Source organism: Patagioenas fasciata, chromosome Z (assembly GCF_037038585.1).
Source record: "Patagioenas fasciata isolate bPatFas1 chromosome Z, bPatFas1.hap1, whole genome shotgun sequence".
Lineage (NCBI taxonomy): Eukaryota > Metazoa > Chordata > Aves > Columbiformes > Columbidae > Patagioenas > Patagioenas fasciata.
The window spans coordinates 29497361-29516090 of NC_092560.1; the positions used below are offsets into that span (position 1 = coordinate 29497361).

The 18730-nt window shown below is 38.5% G+C and overlaps 1 protein-coding gene across 8 annotated transcripts in view; it reads right to left on the reverse strand.

The window, feature by feature from the left end:
- LOC136114806 (transducin-like enhancer protein 1) overlaps nt 1–18730 on the reverse strand; it is a 72990-nt gene that overhangs the window by 31734 nt on the left and 22526 nt on the right. For all 8 annotated transcript variants that reach the window (XM_065860396.2, XM_065860395.2, XM_071802529.1 and 5 more), the window contains 2 exons: nt 774–978; nt 6–22 (listed from right to left, as the gene is read on the reverse strand). In XM_065860396.2, coding sequence (XP_065716468.1) covers nt 6–22; nt 774–978 — 222 coding nt within the window. The remainder of the gene's footprint in view (nt 1–5; nt 23–773; nt 979–18730) is intronic.

Genomic DNA, 18730 nt, shown 5'->3' on the forward strand with positions numbered 1-18730 from the left:
CTTACTGTGCCCGGCTCTCTGTCTGCTCCCGCAGTAACCAAGAAATGCACAGACATGCCCGTTCAGACACAGAGGCAAGAACAGAAATAAAAAAGGGGGGAAAAAATTAGAACACAAGCCGCAAACAGTTTTAAAATGGCTTTTATTTATATAAGTCATTGCACATTCCTAATACAGTGATTTCCTGAAAATTACAGTATTTTGTAAACATGATTTACAGTTTAACCATACACAAAGCCTAGTTGTATTTCATGACAGAATAAATTACTTTCTTTTCAAAAATTAGTCAAGTGCAATTTTGCCCAATATTTAATTGCGTACTAGATTTTAAGCCTATGAAACTAAAGTAACAGATGCAATTATCTAAATCTTCTGTTTGAACACATTCACTTCAAAATTTAATTTCTTGTTCCCCCTACCTTCCCACCCACCCATTTAACAACATGACTTTTTGAAAAAGTTACCCATTATGCCATTAAACTGTTTTCCACAATACGGTGCAGGCCACTTGTGCTACAACTAAGCATTTACTAGGATGTCAACATGCCTTGTGAATTATAGAGCAAGTGACACCTAGAGATCCCCTTTTAAAATACTGAAAGCTTCAAAGCTGAATTTTGCTTCAGTGGTATATATGCAGACGTTTTTAAGTTTGCCAACAGTTTGTTTTTGTTTTTCCTCATTTTATATAACTTGATTTCTTTAGAGATGCACATGATTTGCAGCAATGTCAAATTTGACAATGTCCTAATCAGGCCTGCCATGCCTCTCACCTCTGTGGTGTTCTGCATCGTGATGCTTCTTGTCATCTTTTATTGCCAAGTGAGACTGCCCACCCAAAGCACTAGAAAGGGCAAGAAGGCCAGCGCTGCTTCCTAGTGGAGGGATTCCTGGAGGCTGAAGTCCTGATGGATGCGGTGTTAGAGGCACTGGAGGTCCATGGCCATGGGAGAGATGTTGAGCCTGCAATTGCTGCTGCTGTTCCCAGTAGTATCATCATCCCCAGAAGAACAATGCAGAGCACATAGTTTGGGAAGGAAACAGAAGAAATTTGGTTAATTACTGAGAATCAACAGTGGATTTTTTCGTTTGTTTTAAATATAGCCTCTGCTATTTGTTCCACCACACTGCACACACTGTATTAGAATCACAGAATTATGGAATAGTTTGGCTTGGAAGGAACCTTCAAAGGTCATCTAGTCCAATGCCCCTGCAATGCACAGGGACAGCATTAAATCATGCTGTATGTGAACTGCTCTGCTCATGCCCCATAAGCCAAAAAAGTTTAGCTGTATACTTGCTCTTCATCCCAAGGAACTCATTCAACTACCGTAGGTTGTTTTGAGCAGCTATTGCCTGCCGCAGCACCACGGGTGACAAACAGCAGCGGCAGAAGGCCCATATACCCTTCCCTCTCTACAGAAAGAAGTATCACTGCTCTGGGAGAAAAAACAAGTTTCACTGGCAAGACTGATCTAAAGTCTGCCCCTTCTCTTCCCCCAATTTAGAAATGGTAAGTAGGTTTCTATTTTGAATATTAAAAAAAAAAAAAACAAACAAATGACACCATTCAATTTCATATTTAGTGTAGTTAAATTTGTATTTTATTCTAGCTAAGCTTAAAAAAAGAAAAATCATGAGCTAACACTGTATTTAGGAACCAACTTTGAGCTTAAAATCCAGGTATTCCACATTGCATAAATAAAGTCATGGAATCCCCAACAAGAAACGTTATATTAATGAATTAAAATAGCTCCATCTGTTTCAAAAGCAGCTTGCAAGATCAATGTCATAATGAGTGAACATATAACACTGTAACCAATCTGGCAAAATAACCTATAAGCAATTTTAGAAACAGAGTCCTTCTAATGGAAGGACTTCTCAGATTTTAAATACTGAGATATTTTCTAGTTAAAACTCTTTTCCAAGTTCAGGTAACCATTGGATTTTGTCAACATGCTCAGTCAGATTTATTTAGAAAATTATGCTTCAAAACCATCTTTAGCTTAATCATAGCTCCCCTTTAGTCTGCTACAGATAAACAGATTTTCTGCCTCTTTCCCGTTTTCCTGTGCCTGGGTATATGAACAGAAGACAGAACAAACCTCTCCACTTTGGCCATGCTCCATCATCTCTCTGCTGAAGGTAGGCACCATGAAAAAATCTAAAGTACCACTCAATTCACAGGATCAAAGAGAAGACAGACAAGCAATTGCCTGAACAGGATGAGCTCAGTTAGACATGAGAGTTTGACCTGGTGAATACCAGTCATCCTGTAAGAGCAGGCAAAATTGTTACAGTACTGCTGACAGCTACTGAAATCACACCTAGACCAAAGCTCTTGATATTTCACAAATTACTCCAAAGTAGCTCAACTTGAAATAATCAAAGATATTTTATCTGCTTCCATAGGCCTCAAAACAGGTCAACTGTCAACAATATCTGCATAACATCTACTGGTATATGAATAACTTAATTTATTACTATTTAGATAATTACTGTGCCCCTACACTTTTGCTTCTCCTCACCACATGCCAAGGCATGCCTTGAGCTGTTTGTAAATTTACCTAGACACAAATGTCTGACACTGAAAAACTCTGGATTGGACCTGCCAATATTTCACTTTTCTGCTGTCCTAACTGTAAAGCAGCCATCATTTACTTATTTTTGAAATACAAGACTGTTTAGTGACTTCTATAAGACCTCAAGTTTACAAAATATTTCTTGCAGTATGTACCAGGAACTTCTACAAAATCAAGGAGCTATTGCCAATGAAAGTTCATCTAACTGAAGAACTCTCAGTAAAGGTGTTTTTTGTGGGTGTTGGGTTTTTGTGGTTTTTGTGGTTTGTTTTTTTCTTTTGTTTTGTTTTTTTATCCAGCCTCTAAAGAACAAGAGGACATCTCTCTTTTCACAGACTTTATCAAGACTTCAGTAGTTTCCAGTATGTTTCCTCAAACCAGAAGATAACCTGATGTTTTGGCAGACTCTTTCAGACAGAGGGTACCTTAGTAGTTTCCTTCCTCACTGACCACTTAAGCCAAATCAGTAATCTGCACTTTAACTGTGAGACAACACACATCAGCAGTACTGTACCACATGCATGGCATTGGCCTTACTTGTCTCCATGCTGCTACTATCACATGAGCACAGTAATCCCCTCTAACAGATTCCAAAGCAGAGATTATGTGGCAGGAAGGGCTAGGTCTTGTTTCTGTAGTGCAAGCGCATACAAGTGGTGGAGAGTAATGCCCAGAGTAAGGTGTGGAATGGAATAAAAGAGCTGCAAGTGGAAACACATCACTCTGCATTATCCCTTAGAAACCTTGGAAAATGGTTACTGAGGGTAAAGAGAGGAAAATGGTACCCTAAACCGCTTAAATATTCAGCTGTGTTAAAGACTGAAAACTTGATCATGGTCCTTTATGCCAACAAAGGTACATGGTGGTTCAATGTTTATTATGTGAAGCTTACTACTGTTTAAGACCAAAGTATATTGATTTATTGTTTATATATTACCTATTCATAATAGGTTTAAAGCTCTCCCTAACATACAGATAAAGATGATCCTTTCTGGAAGTTCTTGCTTTTTTCATTGAAAAAATTTGAATTGTTAAAAGTATATTTTATTCTCTTCGTAGAATGGGAGAAAGGAAAATGTGCTGCACACAAAGGAAGAAGCTAAAAAACAGGGAGATGGATAACAGCAGTGCTCAGCAGATGTATTTAGTAACTACACATTTGCCATAGTACATCCTAGAAACAATTATGCTATGCATATAATCACTTTCCCGTCACTTCAAAGACACTAATGCTTGCTCTGTCACCTTTTAAGAGCTTAGCAGCAGTGAGATATAAAACGGAATAAGCTGGCAGCAGTACCATGGTCTACTAGGCATGTTCATTAGCACTTAATTAAAAACCAGACACCTGCCATAAGAAATACGCTCAAAAAAGGATGAGTAACAGGTCTGTCTTACTACCAATTATTACCATTACTTGCAGAGCAAAGGCTGTGTCCACTTTCAGAGGGAAGTGGGAAGGTAGAGGAGAATGCAATGATGCATACTTAAGTGACTGTACTGAGATAATTAGCCACAGCATTGATTTTAAAAGCATCAGTAGTTCACCCACCATTTTGTTGCAAAAATTCTTCATATTTTCAAAGGGAGAAAAGGAATGGCAGACAGTTTACTCTACTATCTAGATGCATGGTTTACTGGGTTGCCTTTTTTTTTTTTTTAAACCAATATCCCCCTAACCAGACTGCAAAGACCCAAAAATCTACATATGAAAAGCACAGCACCTGCTGGTCTGAGGAAGCACCTGCTAACAATTTTAAAGGCAATATGTTTTTTTACCTCCAACATTCCAGGCAGGTTCCAGCTACAAAGAGCTCTTTAATTAATTTTTAATCTCTGCCATAGAATTCCAGAGACACAGTTAGAAAATCTGCTTCTCAAAGACTTACTATACACAAAAAATGACACATCTCTTAGGGCTCCTTACTTATCAAGATAGAGCATGATCTCCTACAATCACACTTCCCACCTTAAAGTAGCTCTGTTGATGTCACAAACACCTATGTTTTACTTTAAAAATCTAGTTTTGAATTCCTAGCTTTAAAGGGCTAGAGTATTGTTTTGTTCTTAAACAGATGTGTGATGTGCTATTCAGTATCTGTTGAAAAGTGCTGAATTAAGAATTCAGATGTAATTGTACGTGAATGGTGAAACAAAAGTTTATACCTGGTCCCAAACCACAGTAGCTGTCTTCTCCTGTGCCCTCCTAAATGAACACCAAAGAGTAGCAAAGATTTCAAATCCCTGTCAGCACTAGCACTAGTAATACTATCAACAGATGCCCTAAAGCTCCACAGGTGCTCTGAAAAAAGTAACTGGCAAGTGCAAGAGTCATTTAGAGACCTAAAATGTAAAGGGCATTATTTCATGTCAACTTCTGTGAAGTCAAAGAAATTAGATTTCGTTAAATTCAAGCAGGCAGAAAGATATGAAGGGAAAGTACGTATTACTGTATTCAATTTTATGGCCATATTCTCTTCCTTTCAAAAAGGAAATCTTCAGGTTTTTTATTTGCTTGCTTAAGTAAGGAAATGAGAGCTCATACCACATGTCTATGGCAAATGAAGACATAAAGGTCACTTTCCGAGCACATACAGCTAATTGACCAAGCAGTAACCTTCTCCCTCCCTCTTTAGAAAGTCTAAGCCATTAATTAATACTTGCATTTAAGTTTGTGGGTACTTTTCCAAAGAGTATTTCACCTGCAGGTAAGAACATATTGTAGAACAACAACCAACATCCCTTAAGAATACATCCACATTCTTCTACAGTGGAGTGACTGCACCAGCAGACAAGGTAAGAGCCACAGACGTCATCTACGTAGACTTCTGGAAGGCCTTTGACATGGTCCCTCACAACATTCCTGCTACTTAATTGGAGAGATATGAGGTTGATGGGTGGATTGTTAGACAAGTGAGAAACTGTCTGGATGACTTCATCCAAAGAGTCAATGGTGCAACATCCCACTGGAAAGCAGTAACTAGTGGTGCCCCTCAAGGATCCATAGTAGGAGTAACACTATTCCACATCTTCATCAAGGACATAGCTAGTGGGACTGAGTGAACCCTCAGCAAGCTTACAAGCGACAGGAAGCTTAGTGGTGCAGTTGATTCACCTGAGGGATGGGATGATGTCCAAAGGGACCTTAACAGGCCCGAGGAGTAGATCCATGCAAATTTCATGAGGTTCAACAAGGCCAAGTGCACCTGGGTCAGGGCAATCCCCAGTATCAATACAGACTGCAGGATGAATGTATTGAGAACAAGCCTGCAGAAAAAACTTGGTGGTATTGATAGATAAAAAAATGGATGTGAGCTGGGAATGTGCACTTTTATCCCAGAAAGTCAGTCATTTTCTGGGCTCCATCAAACAAGCATGGCCAGCAGGTTGAGGGATGTATTCTCCCCCTTCTCCACTGTCATGAGACGCCACCTGCAGTATTAGATCTAGTTCTGCAGTCTAGGGAAGGCTCCAGGGGCACCTTATTGCAGCCTTTCAGTATACAAAATGGGCCTATAAGAAAGATGAAAGACTTCCTAGCACACAGCCTGTAGTGACAGGACAAGGGTCAACAGCTTTAAACTGAAAAAGATAGGTTCAGATTGGACATAAAGAAGAAAATTTTTATAGTGAGTGTGGTGAGGCACTGGAACAGGTTGCCCAGAGAAGTTGCAAATGCCCCATCCCTGCAAGTCTTCAAGATCAAACTGGATGGGGCTTTGCACAACTTGATCTAGTGAAAGACGTCCCAGCTCATAGCAGGGGGGTTGGGCTTGATCTTTGAAGGTCTCCTCCAATCCAACCATTGTATGATTTTATGACAGGTGAACAGACTGATGTATGAGCTACCCAATATAGGTTGTTTATTACTCCACTTTCAAACTTTGCATCACCAGCAGAAGCTGAGTTTCTTCTTAATTACTTTTGAATATTTCTTCTTCCTTGATAATATCACTATTATATAATATTAACTAATCATAAAGTGCATTGTTAGCAGTCCCTGCAAGACACTTCCTTACGATCTATTTGAACCCTAATCTCCAGTACTGTAGCAGCAACCTGCAAAACTAAGCTGCAAAACTAAAGTCCAAACTTGCTTTCATTTGCTAATAACACAAAACTGGGAGGAGTGCCTGATAAACCAGATGGACCTCAACAGACTGGAAGAATGGACTGACAGGAATCTTGTGAATCTGGTGAAGTTCAACAAGGGGAAGTGCAAAGTCCTGTACCTCAGGAAGAATGAACCCATGCACCAACATATGCTGGAGGCCACCCAGCTAAAATGCAGCTTTGACAAAAAGTACCCAGTAGTCCTGGTACACACCAACTTGAACATGAGGCAGTATTGTGCCCTTGTGACAGTACAGATGAATGGCATCCTGGGCTGCATTAGACAAAGTATTGCCAGCAGGTTTCCCTCTACTCATCGCTGCTGAGGCCACACTTGGAATACTCTGTCCAGTTGTGCGCTTCCCAGTACAAGAGAGACATAGACATACTGGATAGCATCCAACAATAAGCCAAAAATGTGATTAAGGGACCGGAATACCTCACATATGAGGACAGGCTGAAAGAACTGTGACTGCTTAGCACAGAGAAGGCTCAGGAGGGATCTTACCAATGTAGACAAATACTTAAAGGGAGGGTGGAAAGAAGACAGAGGCAAGCTCTTTTCAATGGTTCCTGGTAACAGAGTAAGAGGCAACAATCACAAACTGCAATACTGGAGGCCTCCTGAACATAAAGACTTTATTTTTTTTTTTTTTTACTGTGACAGTGACTGAGCACTGGCATTGGTTGCCCAGGGAGGTTGTGGAGTCTCCATCTTGAAGTTACTCAAATTTGTATGGACACAGTCCTGTGTAACTGGCTTGAAGTGGTCCCACTTGAGCAGTGGGGCTGACTCAATGACTTCCAGGGATCTCATCTAACTTCAGGCATTCTGTGATTCTGCATTTCTTATTGCTTACTGTTTTCTTCCCATTTAAACAAGTTTTAGAAAAACGAGTCAGCTACTGCTATCATTGCTTAATTTTCTACCTAATTCCTTTGAAACATATGCGGTTATTTTGGTTCATTTGATTTCCTTACTTCCTCTTCTGAATATTCAGTTTTCTAACAGATAGGAAGCAACACTATATCACAGTAAACAAGCATCTCCAGCTAGTGAGCCAAGAATGAAGCCTTTGTAGCTTTGTTAAAGTTATTTGAAAACTATCCACTATGTGAACAAGCCACAGTGCCTTGGGTGCAGAAGAAAGTCTTAAGCAAGCCTCTTCCATCTCTAAACCATGTGAAATGCTATTGTACTACAAAGACTGAACCCCGCAGGACAATATGAGCAAAAGCTATTCAAAGCCATATGTATCACACATATAACATTTGTGTGGCAGTGGCATGGTTATTTAAATAGCCAACTGACTCCTGGGGAAAAAAAAAAAAATTCCTTTTTTTCATGCTTTATTACAGAAGATGCATAGGATGGCACCTTTGGGTCTCTGTGTAGAGAATAGATATGAGAAACCAAATATCATATTCTGAAAGGAGATTAAAAAGTTAAGTTTGTCCTTTGTTATTATTTTCTACTATTGGAATCTGTTTTAAACTAACGTTAAATTTCTGAACAGAAGCCTCTTCAAAGTTTTTCCACAGTTCCTTTTCCCATTTTTTCAAACACCACAAACCATACTAATAAGCCTCAATTGCACATCCACTTTTTTGAAGCAGTAAGGGGTTGCATAAATTGCCTCACATAAACCAGGAAACTGATCCTATACTGGGATAAAAGCAGTTTCCCCCCGACACACTCCTCAAGCAGTCCTTTTCTCACAAATTAGCTTCATCTCTAAGGTAACTGAAATAAGGTTGAGAAGTTGCATTTCACTGCTTTGCTGATATAGCGATTATAAGCACACTAACAAACTAAGCCCTTTACCTAATTAAAAAAACAAACAAACAAACACACCACACAGGAAAAAAAAAAAAAAAGACCCTCAGCACATCCAAAGTACTCCATGAAGCTACTGCAAAACAACATGAACTCCATGGTTCTCAATTAGAGTCTTATCTGTTTTCCTTTATCCACTCCTTTTTCTATTTGGTCACTTGATTCCTTCCTCCTTCTATTATTTCCCTCATTTTCAGAAATAATTTTCAGTCCTCTGCTATGCAATCCTCCTTCAGGAATCAAGTCTTGTCTCTTTGTTCTTCGGAAAATACAAAATATGAAAAGCAATATTGATTTCAACTAGGTCTTGAAGATTAAAAAGACCACTTAATGCTCTGGTGCTCTCACTATACTTTTACACTGATGCATATCTGTCTCACTGTAAAACGTATTTCTGCTACAGATTTATGCTACACAGTTTTGCCATAGAATACTAAACCTGGCCAGCTCCAGAATCTGGTTTGTTGTGGTTTTTTTCTCCTTGCATTAGAGATGAAACTATGTTCTTTAATCTTTCTAAAGTAAGGAAGGTTAGCATAAACACTTACTAGAATAATTCCCCATACACTTGCTCTATAAGGCTAAAAGTCATTCTCTATCTAAAGAAAGAAAATAAAACCTAATTGCAGTCATGAAGCTTCCACACTAACTCTTCTGTAACAAAAGTAAGTATTTTTTGATCGGCATAGTTCAAGTGAAAAAAAGATCCAATAAAAAAAAAAACACAACACAGGAAAATAAGACATTTTGAAATGGGGCCAGCAAACTACTGGTATACATGGGTAACCTCCAAATTGCCCACAGAGGGCAACTGAGATTGTCAAGAAGGGTCAAAGCAGTTATACCAAAGCCAGCTTTTTTCTACCAAAACTCTTTAATTCAGTTTTCCTTACAACAGGAAAGTTTTCCTGGGAGCTCCTTAAAATCCTTATAAGACGCAGAAATACTTAACACAAATTCTTCAGCTTGTATTTCAGAATGTGTTCTGTATTCCATGAGAATTTTTTTAACAAGGAAAATGAAATCTCTCAACACAAGAAAGGCTTGAGTTGCTATCAAGTCAAATTACACAGCCAGTACCTGCTGGTACCTCTAAGTACACACGCAGTACTTCCACTGAATAACATAGATATTAATACTGTAGGTAGATTTATACCTATAAAACTAGGAAACAAGTTCTTCAGTACTCCCCGACATAATGCAAATACCAAATTTAATTTCAAACGGTAGCTTATTAACGATTGATTAGTGGTCACCTCACCATTATAGACTGCAGACATACAGACTGCAAGAGGGAAAGAAGCACTCTATCTTTTCCTTAATACTATGCTGAGCAGCAGCTCTGATCTTTGCTGTTCCTTTCTGTCTCATGTTGAACAGCCAGATTTCTCTGCCCTTCCGGCATTTTGGAGGGCAAACCCAGGCACCAGAATTAGAAAGATAGAGTTACGACACTTTAGGGCTCGCTCTTCAAAAAGATCACTCTTGTAAACAGTAATGCCAGATGTGGGTGATCCTACCCAAGCAATGAGACTGCACCCAGTGAATGAGCATATCAGCCTTTTATCCACTAAAGTGATCAGCAATTAACAACCGTTTAGTGATAATTGTTAAATGGCAAGATTTTTAACATCCTATTGACACAGAGGGAATAATTACAGAGTACTGTCAGCATGACTGGCACTTCTACAAGAGCAGATCTGCACTTGCAGCCCAGCTACACTGCAGAGCCGTCACAGATTGTCCCGCACCAGCAGAGCCCTGCAGCCAGGACACGGGACATTGCCAGCACACAGAATTCTTCCAGTTCAGTGACATCTTCTCTCCAAGGTGCATTAGCAGTCCACTAGTGTGGATGTGTTCACATAAAGGTTTTTTTGCCAACAGAAAAGGGGTTTCTTCCCTCCTCCATGCTTTCAGGCACTGTAAGTCAACCTAAAACTTAGTAGCTTGTACCATGTACAAACCCATTGAAGCACAGCTAGTGTTTCTGTCAGCAGCTATGCTGGCAACACAACAAGCAGCCCACAAACTACAGAAGTCCTTTTGATAGCATAACCTTCTATAACATTTTCTATATCATATTTACGCAATTATATAGCTTATATCAGTAATATATTGTTATATGCTACATATCCTATGTTATATATTAGACATGTTATTCTGTATATATTACATATTGCTATATATTGTTTATGCTTCTGTATAAAAATATAAAAGTTCTTCTGTGTGTTATATATAGCTTTTTCACAGAGAACTGTTCTTTTAAAAATATGTATTACATGCTGTAAGAACAATTCCCTTCTCTCACAGTCTGGCAAATAAAGGAGATAGAAACAAGTCAGAGGAGTAAGTTCTAAGAGTCCTCGTATTAATAATGATACTTATTTTTCCTTGGGTTAAATAATGTTCTTTTTATTTCCCTTGGGCTAAATACTGAAGAAATAAGGGATAAACGGCAAAGTTGAAGTCACACTGGAGGAAAGAGACTCTGCAACAATGGAGGAACCAGAGAAGCCTTTATAAAAGGACAGATGCCAGAAGGTAGGAGGGAGTGGTAGAGTCAGAGTGAAAATGGCAAAAGTGATCCTTGCACAAGGAAATGTCTTCACCAAAGGATTTCCCAGATTCTGAAGGAAAGTAACAAATTTGAAATCACAGAAGATGACCTTAAATTCTCCTGCTCCAGAAACGACAAAGGCTGGTTTTCTGAAACCAGTTACGTTCTTCTGATCACTGTCAGGTTAAGTCAGTCTGTGAACAATGCTTTTCTTTCATTTTAGACAAGTACATATGGCTTTCTCTGGAGACTCAGAAGCAAGTCTTAAGTCTCTATAACGAAGCTGCCTACACACACTGCTTTTGGTTTGTGGGCACCACCAGCACATTTTTCTTCTAAGGCAACTCTAACTTCCTGCTATTACCCACCTTTTAACCTCAAATCTACACATTTGCCTTTTTAGCTACTGTTAGCATGACACTACCATCCAATGACACTTCAAAAGCATGTTCCTGCTACCATAGCAGCCAAAAACAACTAGTTCAAGCATGCAACAATTTGGAAACAACTTAAAGATATTAATCTAGGGATTTCTATTACTGACATATCATTATCTCAAAAAGTATTTATTTTCCTCCAAGGCTCTTATAGTGCACAGAAGTTTAAATCTTGCAAAACAGAAGACAGTAATTATGGAACAGAAAGGCTTTTTGGTAAATTAAAATCTGTAAGTTAAATACAGTATTTTAAATTATATTCATCACCCTTTTGTCCCAGCTACTACTAACTACAAAAGCATTTCAGAGATATCAAAGAATGAAAAACACGAAAGTCATGAGTAAAACATTACTTTGATTTTTATCTACTGTTCCAAACCACAGACCAGATACTTGGAAATTCCCTATAGATTCTACTGACTTTTTCCTACCAAATGACAATCACTTCTGAACATGCATTTGAGTAATCCAGTTTTGCTAATCTTTGCTTTTACTACCTCAATACCACTGCTTGTAAGTACTCAATTTAAAGAGCTACAGCTGGCCAGCACCTTTAGGAACAGTACTGGACATTCTCAGGAAACTAAGTGTTATACAAGACAACAGCCTCAGCAGTTCAGCAAGTAGTCTGAAAAAAAGAAAAATAATGTGGTCAGCAGATACCAGGAATGTTGCAGCTGACACAAACTCTTCAGCATTTTGAAGAGTTAGAGCAAACTGCTGTACAAACTGTCTTTATTTTGTCTTGAGTATTTCCTAAAGTTATCCCAAATGCCTATGCTAGTCTCTCTCTGTGCACTAACAAAAGCAAGCTTCTCTCTCTTCTCTTCCAGTCCTCCCACACAGCCCCCTATCTCGATAGTTTGCCTTGCTCTTCAACCACGAAAAAGCACAGTGGGTTGGTGCTTCCTTGCACATTTCCAGTGTTTAATATTTACAGTATTTGTGCCCACCTATATTTTCCTCTAGCTTCTCTTCACCCATCTCTCTGCACTTTCCTGCTCCACTGACTTCATCTTTCCCACAATCACCCAGTTACAGGTATATTTTGCCTGTGCAGTTCACACTACCAGACTCACCCTTTCTCCCTTCAGCACACTGACAGCTCCCCTCAGTGCATCAGTGTTATCAAAACTAGACCACAGTTCCTTTTGAATCTGTATGCTTCATTTTTTGCACTTTTCTCTCCTACCACAAAGTAGTCCAGCTTACAGCCATACATCATCCAACATGTAAACTCCCACCATCTTTCTCTATTGCTACTCATATTGCAGGACAACGCCATAACCATGTTTTGTTTGATTTAACCTCATGTGCAGTCTCAGCTGAGTTTCTCCTTTGTCTGGGCCAACCAACTGATTCTTCCCACCCAACTCCTTCGTCCTCCAGACCTAGCACATCTCAGACTTCTTTCAAGAGAAGCACTGAAGGTCACATCATATTTTTATCTCAGCCTACTGACTCTTCACCTACTCCAATTCCCTCACATGTCTCATTTCCAGTATGAATGCAAAGTAGACATATTGTAAGAAAGAAGAAGGCATGCTCATCTCTTCAGTCTCTCTCCTTTTATTTCCTTGCTAACTTGAGGAAAAAGTGGACAATATTCAAAAAAAAACTATCTTCAAACATAGAAAGCTATTCTGCTTATATATACTTAGATCAGGAGAGGTGGTTTGAATCACCCTCTGGAGGAGACAATCCTCTGGGATTAAATAACCTACTCTTCCGTGCCAATGACTTTTATATACACATATTGAAGCTCCTCTGCCTCAACCCACCTTCAAAAGTAAACCTACCACTAACCCCTATTTTGTCTTTCCAGTAGCCCTTCCATATTTTCTTTATTAAAGTTCAGTGAACATACTTTCTGTAAATCCTTGGTTTGAAATGTACTCTTCCAGCATTTTGACCCAATTTTAGTCCTTTCCATTCCCCTGAAACTACTTGTTCCAAACCAATGTGTTTAACGGAACCCATTTGGAGTAAAGTTCATCAAAAAGAAGGAATCACTTCTTACACCATTATCAACCTCCTCTGCTTCTACCTACCTAACCCTTCCTGAAAGACATTCTCCGTTTAATTTTCTGGGCTTCTGTTTACTATTGTCAAATACACAGGTTTTTCTAACCTTACCAGTCCCACCTGTGCCTCTCTCCTGCTGCAAACAGAAAAACTTACAGCTCTACACCATTCAACATATATATTCCATATCCCAAATTTCTGCTCAGTAGACAGTAGTTTAGCAAGTGGTACCTCACACACTCATCAGAATTTATCTTCTCTCTGCATTCATAGTTGCAGCATAGTTCCAGCCAACTGGAATTTTTTCCAGACATCTCTCTTTCACTCCTTTCATGAAAGCTGCTTAGCTTCAGAAATTCATATCCACATACTTGGTCTCACCTTTAACTTGTAGCTCAGATACTAGGTCTAGATGAGAGATAAAGATCTTCTTTTCTTTTTGGACAGTATCCAAGATGTAGCTTTTTCTATCCACCCACGCATGAAACCTTTAAAGGAAAGGGAAGTCTGGCCTGCAGTTCAGTTACATTTAACTTTTGGATGCTATTTTCCTCTCTTTGGAATGACTGAGAATATAATCTTCTCCAGGAAATTTTTGTCTCATGTAGACACTACCCTCCTCTATATTGCTGCTCCAAGGTCCTCTGTTTCCCCATCAGTCCAGAATGCAGGGAATATGAGTGTGTTGGGGGAGGAGGGCTGGTCAAGTGGAGACCAAGTTTGGTCAACACTATCTATTAATTCACATTTAACACACCTTCTCCCAGGTTTTATGTTTTGACTAGGGCAAACTACAAATACACATCAGTAACACCTTCTTATTTTTCCTCAAACTTAGTGGCACTAAGAATAAAAAATTGACTGCTGTGTGGGGACTGGTATTTAGAGAATACCAATTGCCACACAGATGAATATCATCTACCTTCGCCACCCATTTGAAACTTAGTTTACAAGTTTGGAGCCTCTGCATTCTAAAAGCATATGCTGTGACAGAATCCTAGCATGTAGTTAAGGTTTCCACATATTTTAAAAAACAAATATGAAGAATAACCCAGGATGTTGCCACACAATAGAGTTCCTATTGCCAGAGTTCAGTAATTTAGATCTGAGTTTAGCTAGCTTATGTTAAAAGTGAGGACACAGTGTCTTGTGTTCACTATGTCTCATTTTATTTAATTTAAAAGAACCAAGCAATTTCCCCTCCCTCGGGACATAATGCAGATCATGGCTGAGGAGGATCTAAACTAATGCTACAGCTGCTTAGCTCTTCCCTTGCTTTAAGTTCTGCATTCATTTTTGCTCTAGTCTGTATTTCTATTTTATAATGAAACATACAGCCTAGTTATTTATAGGCTTTCTAGGGATTAACTACACACTCATAAGAATAAACCCTCAAGAGGTTAACCTCATCCTCTTAAGCTTCACACACTACAATCCCAGAGATAGCTGGCAACCACAGCCAAGAGAGAAAAAAAAATAATCCCACATCTTGCTAATCCTTTAGCCAATCACCTCACGCAACAGTGGAGAGGCCTCTTGGAGGCCTACAACTCAATCTGTCTCAAGAGTACTGTCTATCCAAAAGATAGAAATTTCATAGAATCATTATCAACCCACCTCAAAAGGCAAAATAAGACATACCTGACTACTCAGTGGTACAATGAAATCATGCATCTAAAATGCAATGCTGAAAAAGATTCCAGTTCGCTGTTTGTATTTCCTATTCAGATATTCTACTCATAGAACTACCTAGTTTATTAATTTGAAAGTAAATTAACAAATTTGTCATTGTTTGCAGCCAGATAGACCAGTTCACCTGCCTCTTATATTTCCTAGAATGAATTTTCAGTATCTTTTATTTTCAGAGCAGATCACATCTCTAACAAAAAAAAAAAAAAAAACCAACCAACCAAAAAAAAAAAAAAAAACACAAAACAAAAAAAACCCAATACCACCACAAACACCGCATGATAATCCACCTAATTATTTCATACCACAGTCTGGATTCTCCTGTAACCCTAAATATAGACACCGCCTGCAGCTGCAGCAGTACCAAGGACTTAACAGGTGCACTTATCTTTTAAGTCAAAGATTTCCATTTTGTTTATTATTTATCTAGCACAATTGCTACTTAATTCAACTTTAAAGTAACAAATCTTAAATGGTGTAATTTAAAAAAAATGGCAAGAGGTTGCTTAGCTACACTGCTACCCCATGACTGGAAGGCACAGCCTTCAAGACATGCAGGAAAAGTATAAAGCCAGAGATATGACTGTTGGTAACCAAATATCATCCACAGTTCTTTGCTGAAGTAAGAATTTTTAATCAACACAGAGGATTAAGACTGCTTACAAGCTCACTGAGTCCAACTGTATTACTTTAAAAAAAAACATATATATATATATATATATATATAAATTCCTTCATTCTCTTTTATGTTCTAAAGATACACCAATTCCAAAGCCTGGATTTTGACTCTGTAGGTAAATTCTCTGAAAAATCTCAGTCTTGTGAGACTACAAGTCCCTATCTTCAGTATGTCTTCTAATAGGCTTCCACTTTTTCATCTGAAAATGGAAAAAAGTATAAAACAAAGACAGTTCAAAACCCGGTTGTATTTCAAACATTTTTCCCACTATTTAAAGGCTTTGTTCCCTTCCCAAATTCAAATATGGCCCAACAGCAACAGAATTTCTCTAACTCAGGAAAGCCAACAGGGAAACACTTGAATCACCTAGTGTCAGGAAACAATGGCATGTAAAGAGGGAAAGGAAGGAGGGGAAAAAAGTCAAACCCTGACAAAACTGCAGCTTTTGTCTAATCATGAGCGAGAAACCATGCAAACGAACATCAGCTAGGAAAATTAAACTTTCCTGCTATCCTCAAAATTGCTTGTACATATGCATCCTCAGCAGTATGAGGCCAGAGGCTACCCAATTTCATCCTCTACTGTTACAGATTGCTCCAGCCTATTTGCATTCTGAAAAGAAGTTTCATGATCTTTCATGCTCATAATAGATGTCTAAACCGTCAAATTACTATTTCTTTTCTGATCTTGAAAGACACTGAACTTTAACAGCATGGCCCTTCCATTGTTCTTTACACTAAGTCAGGTCCCTGAACAATACTGACAGCTGCTATAAAACTGGACCATGCTCATTCTCAGTACAGCTGCCGCTTGTAGGAACAGACAAGCTTCTGATGTCTCCTCCCCTCTGGGGAGAGGGCTTGACATGCTGTGTGCTCAGTGAGGGGGAGCAAAGGTCCACTGAATTGTCAACCCAATTTTATGCTATTCAGATTTTCCAGGATGCACACCATCCCTTTCAAACAAAATCGAGCATATGTCGGAGCATGAAACTTATTGTGCAGCACAAGATAATTATTGATTACTTAAGACTGAAAAAAAATCACTGTGACATATATCTAATTTTGACATTACGTATATGCAAAATCACTGAAAATTTTGTACCCAATGTGTTCCTCATTCAGAATTTTGGACTTGTATGGTATCATTCAGAAGTCTTTCAGAAGACACAGGAAAGTATCTCTTCCAGTGATTCTTGGATAATTTAAAAAAATAATTCTAAAGGTGGAAAGTTCTACTCCTGCTTCCAAAGAGCCTCTTCCCCTTCCACCCCACTGCAAAAAAAGTTGTTAATTGCATGTGGTACTTGTAGGTACTTGTAGATCCTATTGCTTTTAAAAGACTACACTGTGCAGACTTTAAAAACATGCTTGAGACAGCAAAATTTGGTTTGGCTAAGCAGCACTATTCTAAGTCCAGCAAGAATATTTTAAAATATATTTTAATACGTATTTCCATTTACTGCATATTCTTTAAAACTTGTTCATTAAAAAAGGTTTTCCATTCCATTTTCATCCTAAACAAGTAATTCATTTAAAAAAACTGCAGGAAATACAGTTCTCTAATCTTTGCTAATCAAATACCACAAATGTACATGTGCTGTATTTCAAAGATCAAATCAGGTATTCATAAAGTAATGCATTACACAAGCAAAGCACAGAGGAGATTGTGACAAATACAGATGTAATTGTGTGGGTTTCTAAGATGTGATTAGCAAATCAACTAAGTAACAGTCAAAATTTGATACGAAGGGAAAAACCAGCTCAGATTTGAAGGGGGGTATGTTTATGCAAAGCTAATCTGTCAAGTGTAATAAAGCAGCTTGAATAAAATTTAAGCTGAAAATCCACTGAAGCTCCCCATTTCAGGGAGGAAAAGCTATTAAAGGGAAATGAAGGTCACCCTCCCAGTTTATTTCAACTAATTGACTGCCAATAGCTTACCACAGGCAAACCGACTGCAGATCTGCAATTGAGAAACTGATGAAAGGAGAGTTTTCAAGCTGAGGCTCATTCTTTTAATCCTCCCTCACTCCTATTTTTTTTTTCCCATCTCCAGTTGGGATGTAATTTTAAGCACAGATGGATTAACTGGTTCCATTGTCTGTAGACGTCATTGGACTATGGCACTGTTAATCCGTACAGCAGCATGTCTAATTATCATTACAAAGTGTCTGAGGGAACTATAAAGACCAGCAGGGCATCTTCTCACAAGCAATTAACATAAATTGATAAATGAGTAATTTGAATCTGCTCAAGGCGCTCACATATGAATAAAATCAGAAAGGACGGCTTCTTGTTTCGGCTACTTCTTTCACTTAGTCTGGAAGGGCAGAAAACACGAGAAATATTCTAGACTTAGTGGCGGAGAAAATGCACTCATGCAGTGGAAGGAATGTATGGTTCAGAAAGTTCATTAATACAAAGCAAATGACTTGTGATTGACAACCAGTCACAAGCAAGCAGTACTAACTTATTTCAGCATATTTAGAAGTACAAACTTGGTGAAAGGCTATTAGAACACTGTGTCAGACAATTAATACTACTTCAAAAGGAAGCGAAGTTTCTTTTCAGTAGCTTGCTAATTTAAAATTCATGAAAGATTCACAAGAAAGGGAAAAGAAAGAAGAATGAATAGTTGTACAGGCTCCAAGAACTCAAATGTCACAAAAAGCATGAGGCAAAGGCAGCTAGATCAACTGACATACAATACCTACAAATAAACAAGCAAATCTCCTAATCATTACATTTCTTGCAAGGAAAGTTTTGTTACACCCAGCATCACTGCACAAAATGATGCTCAGACAAA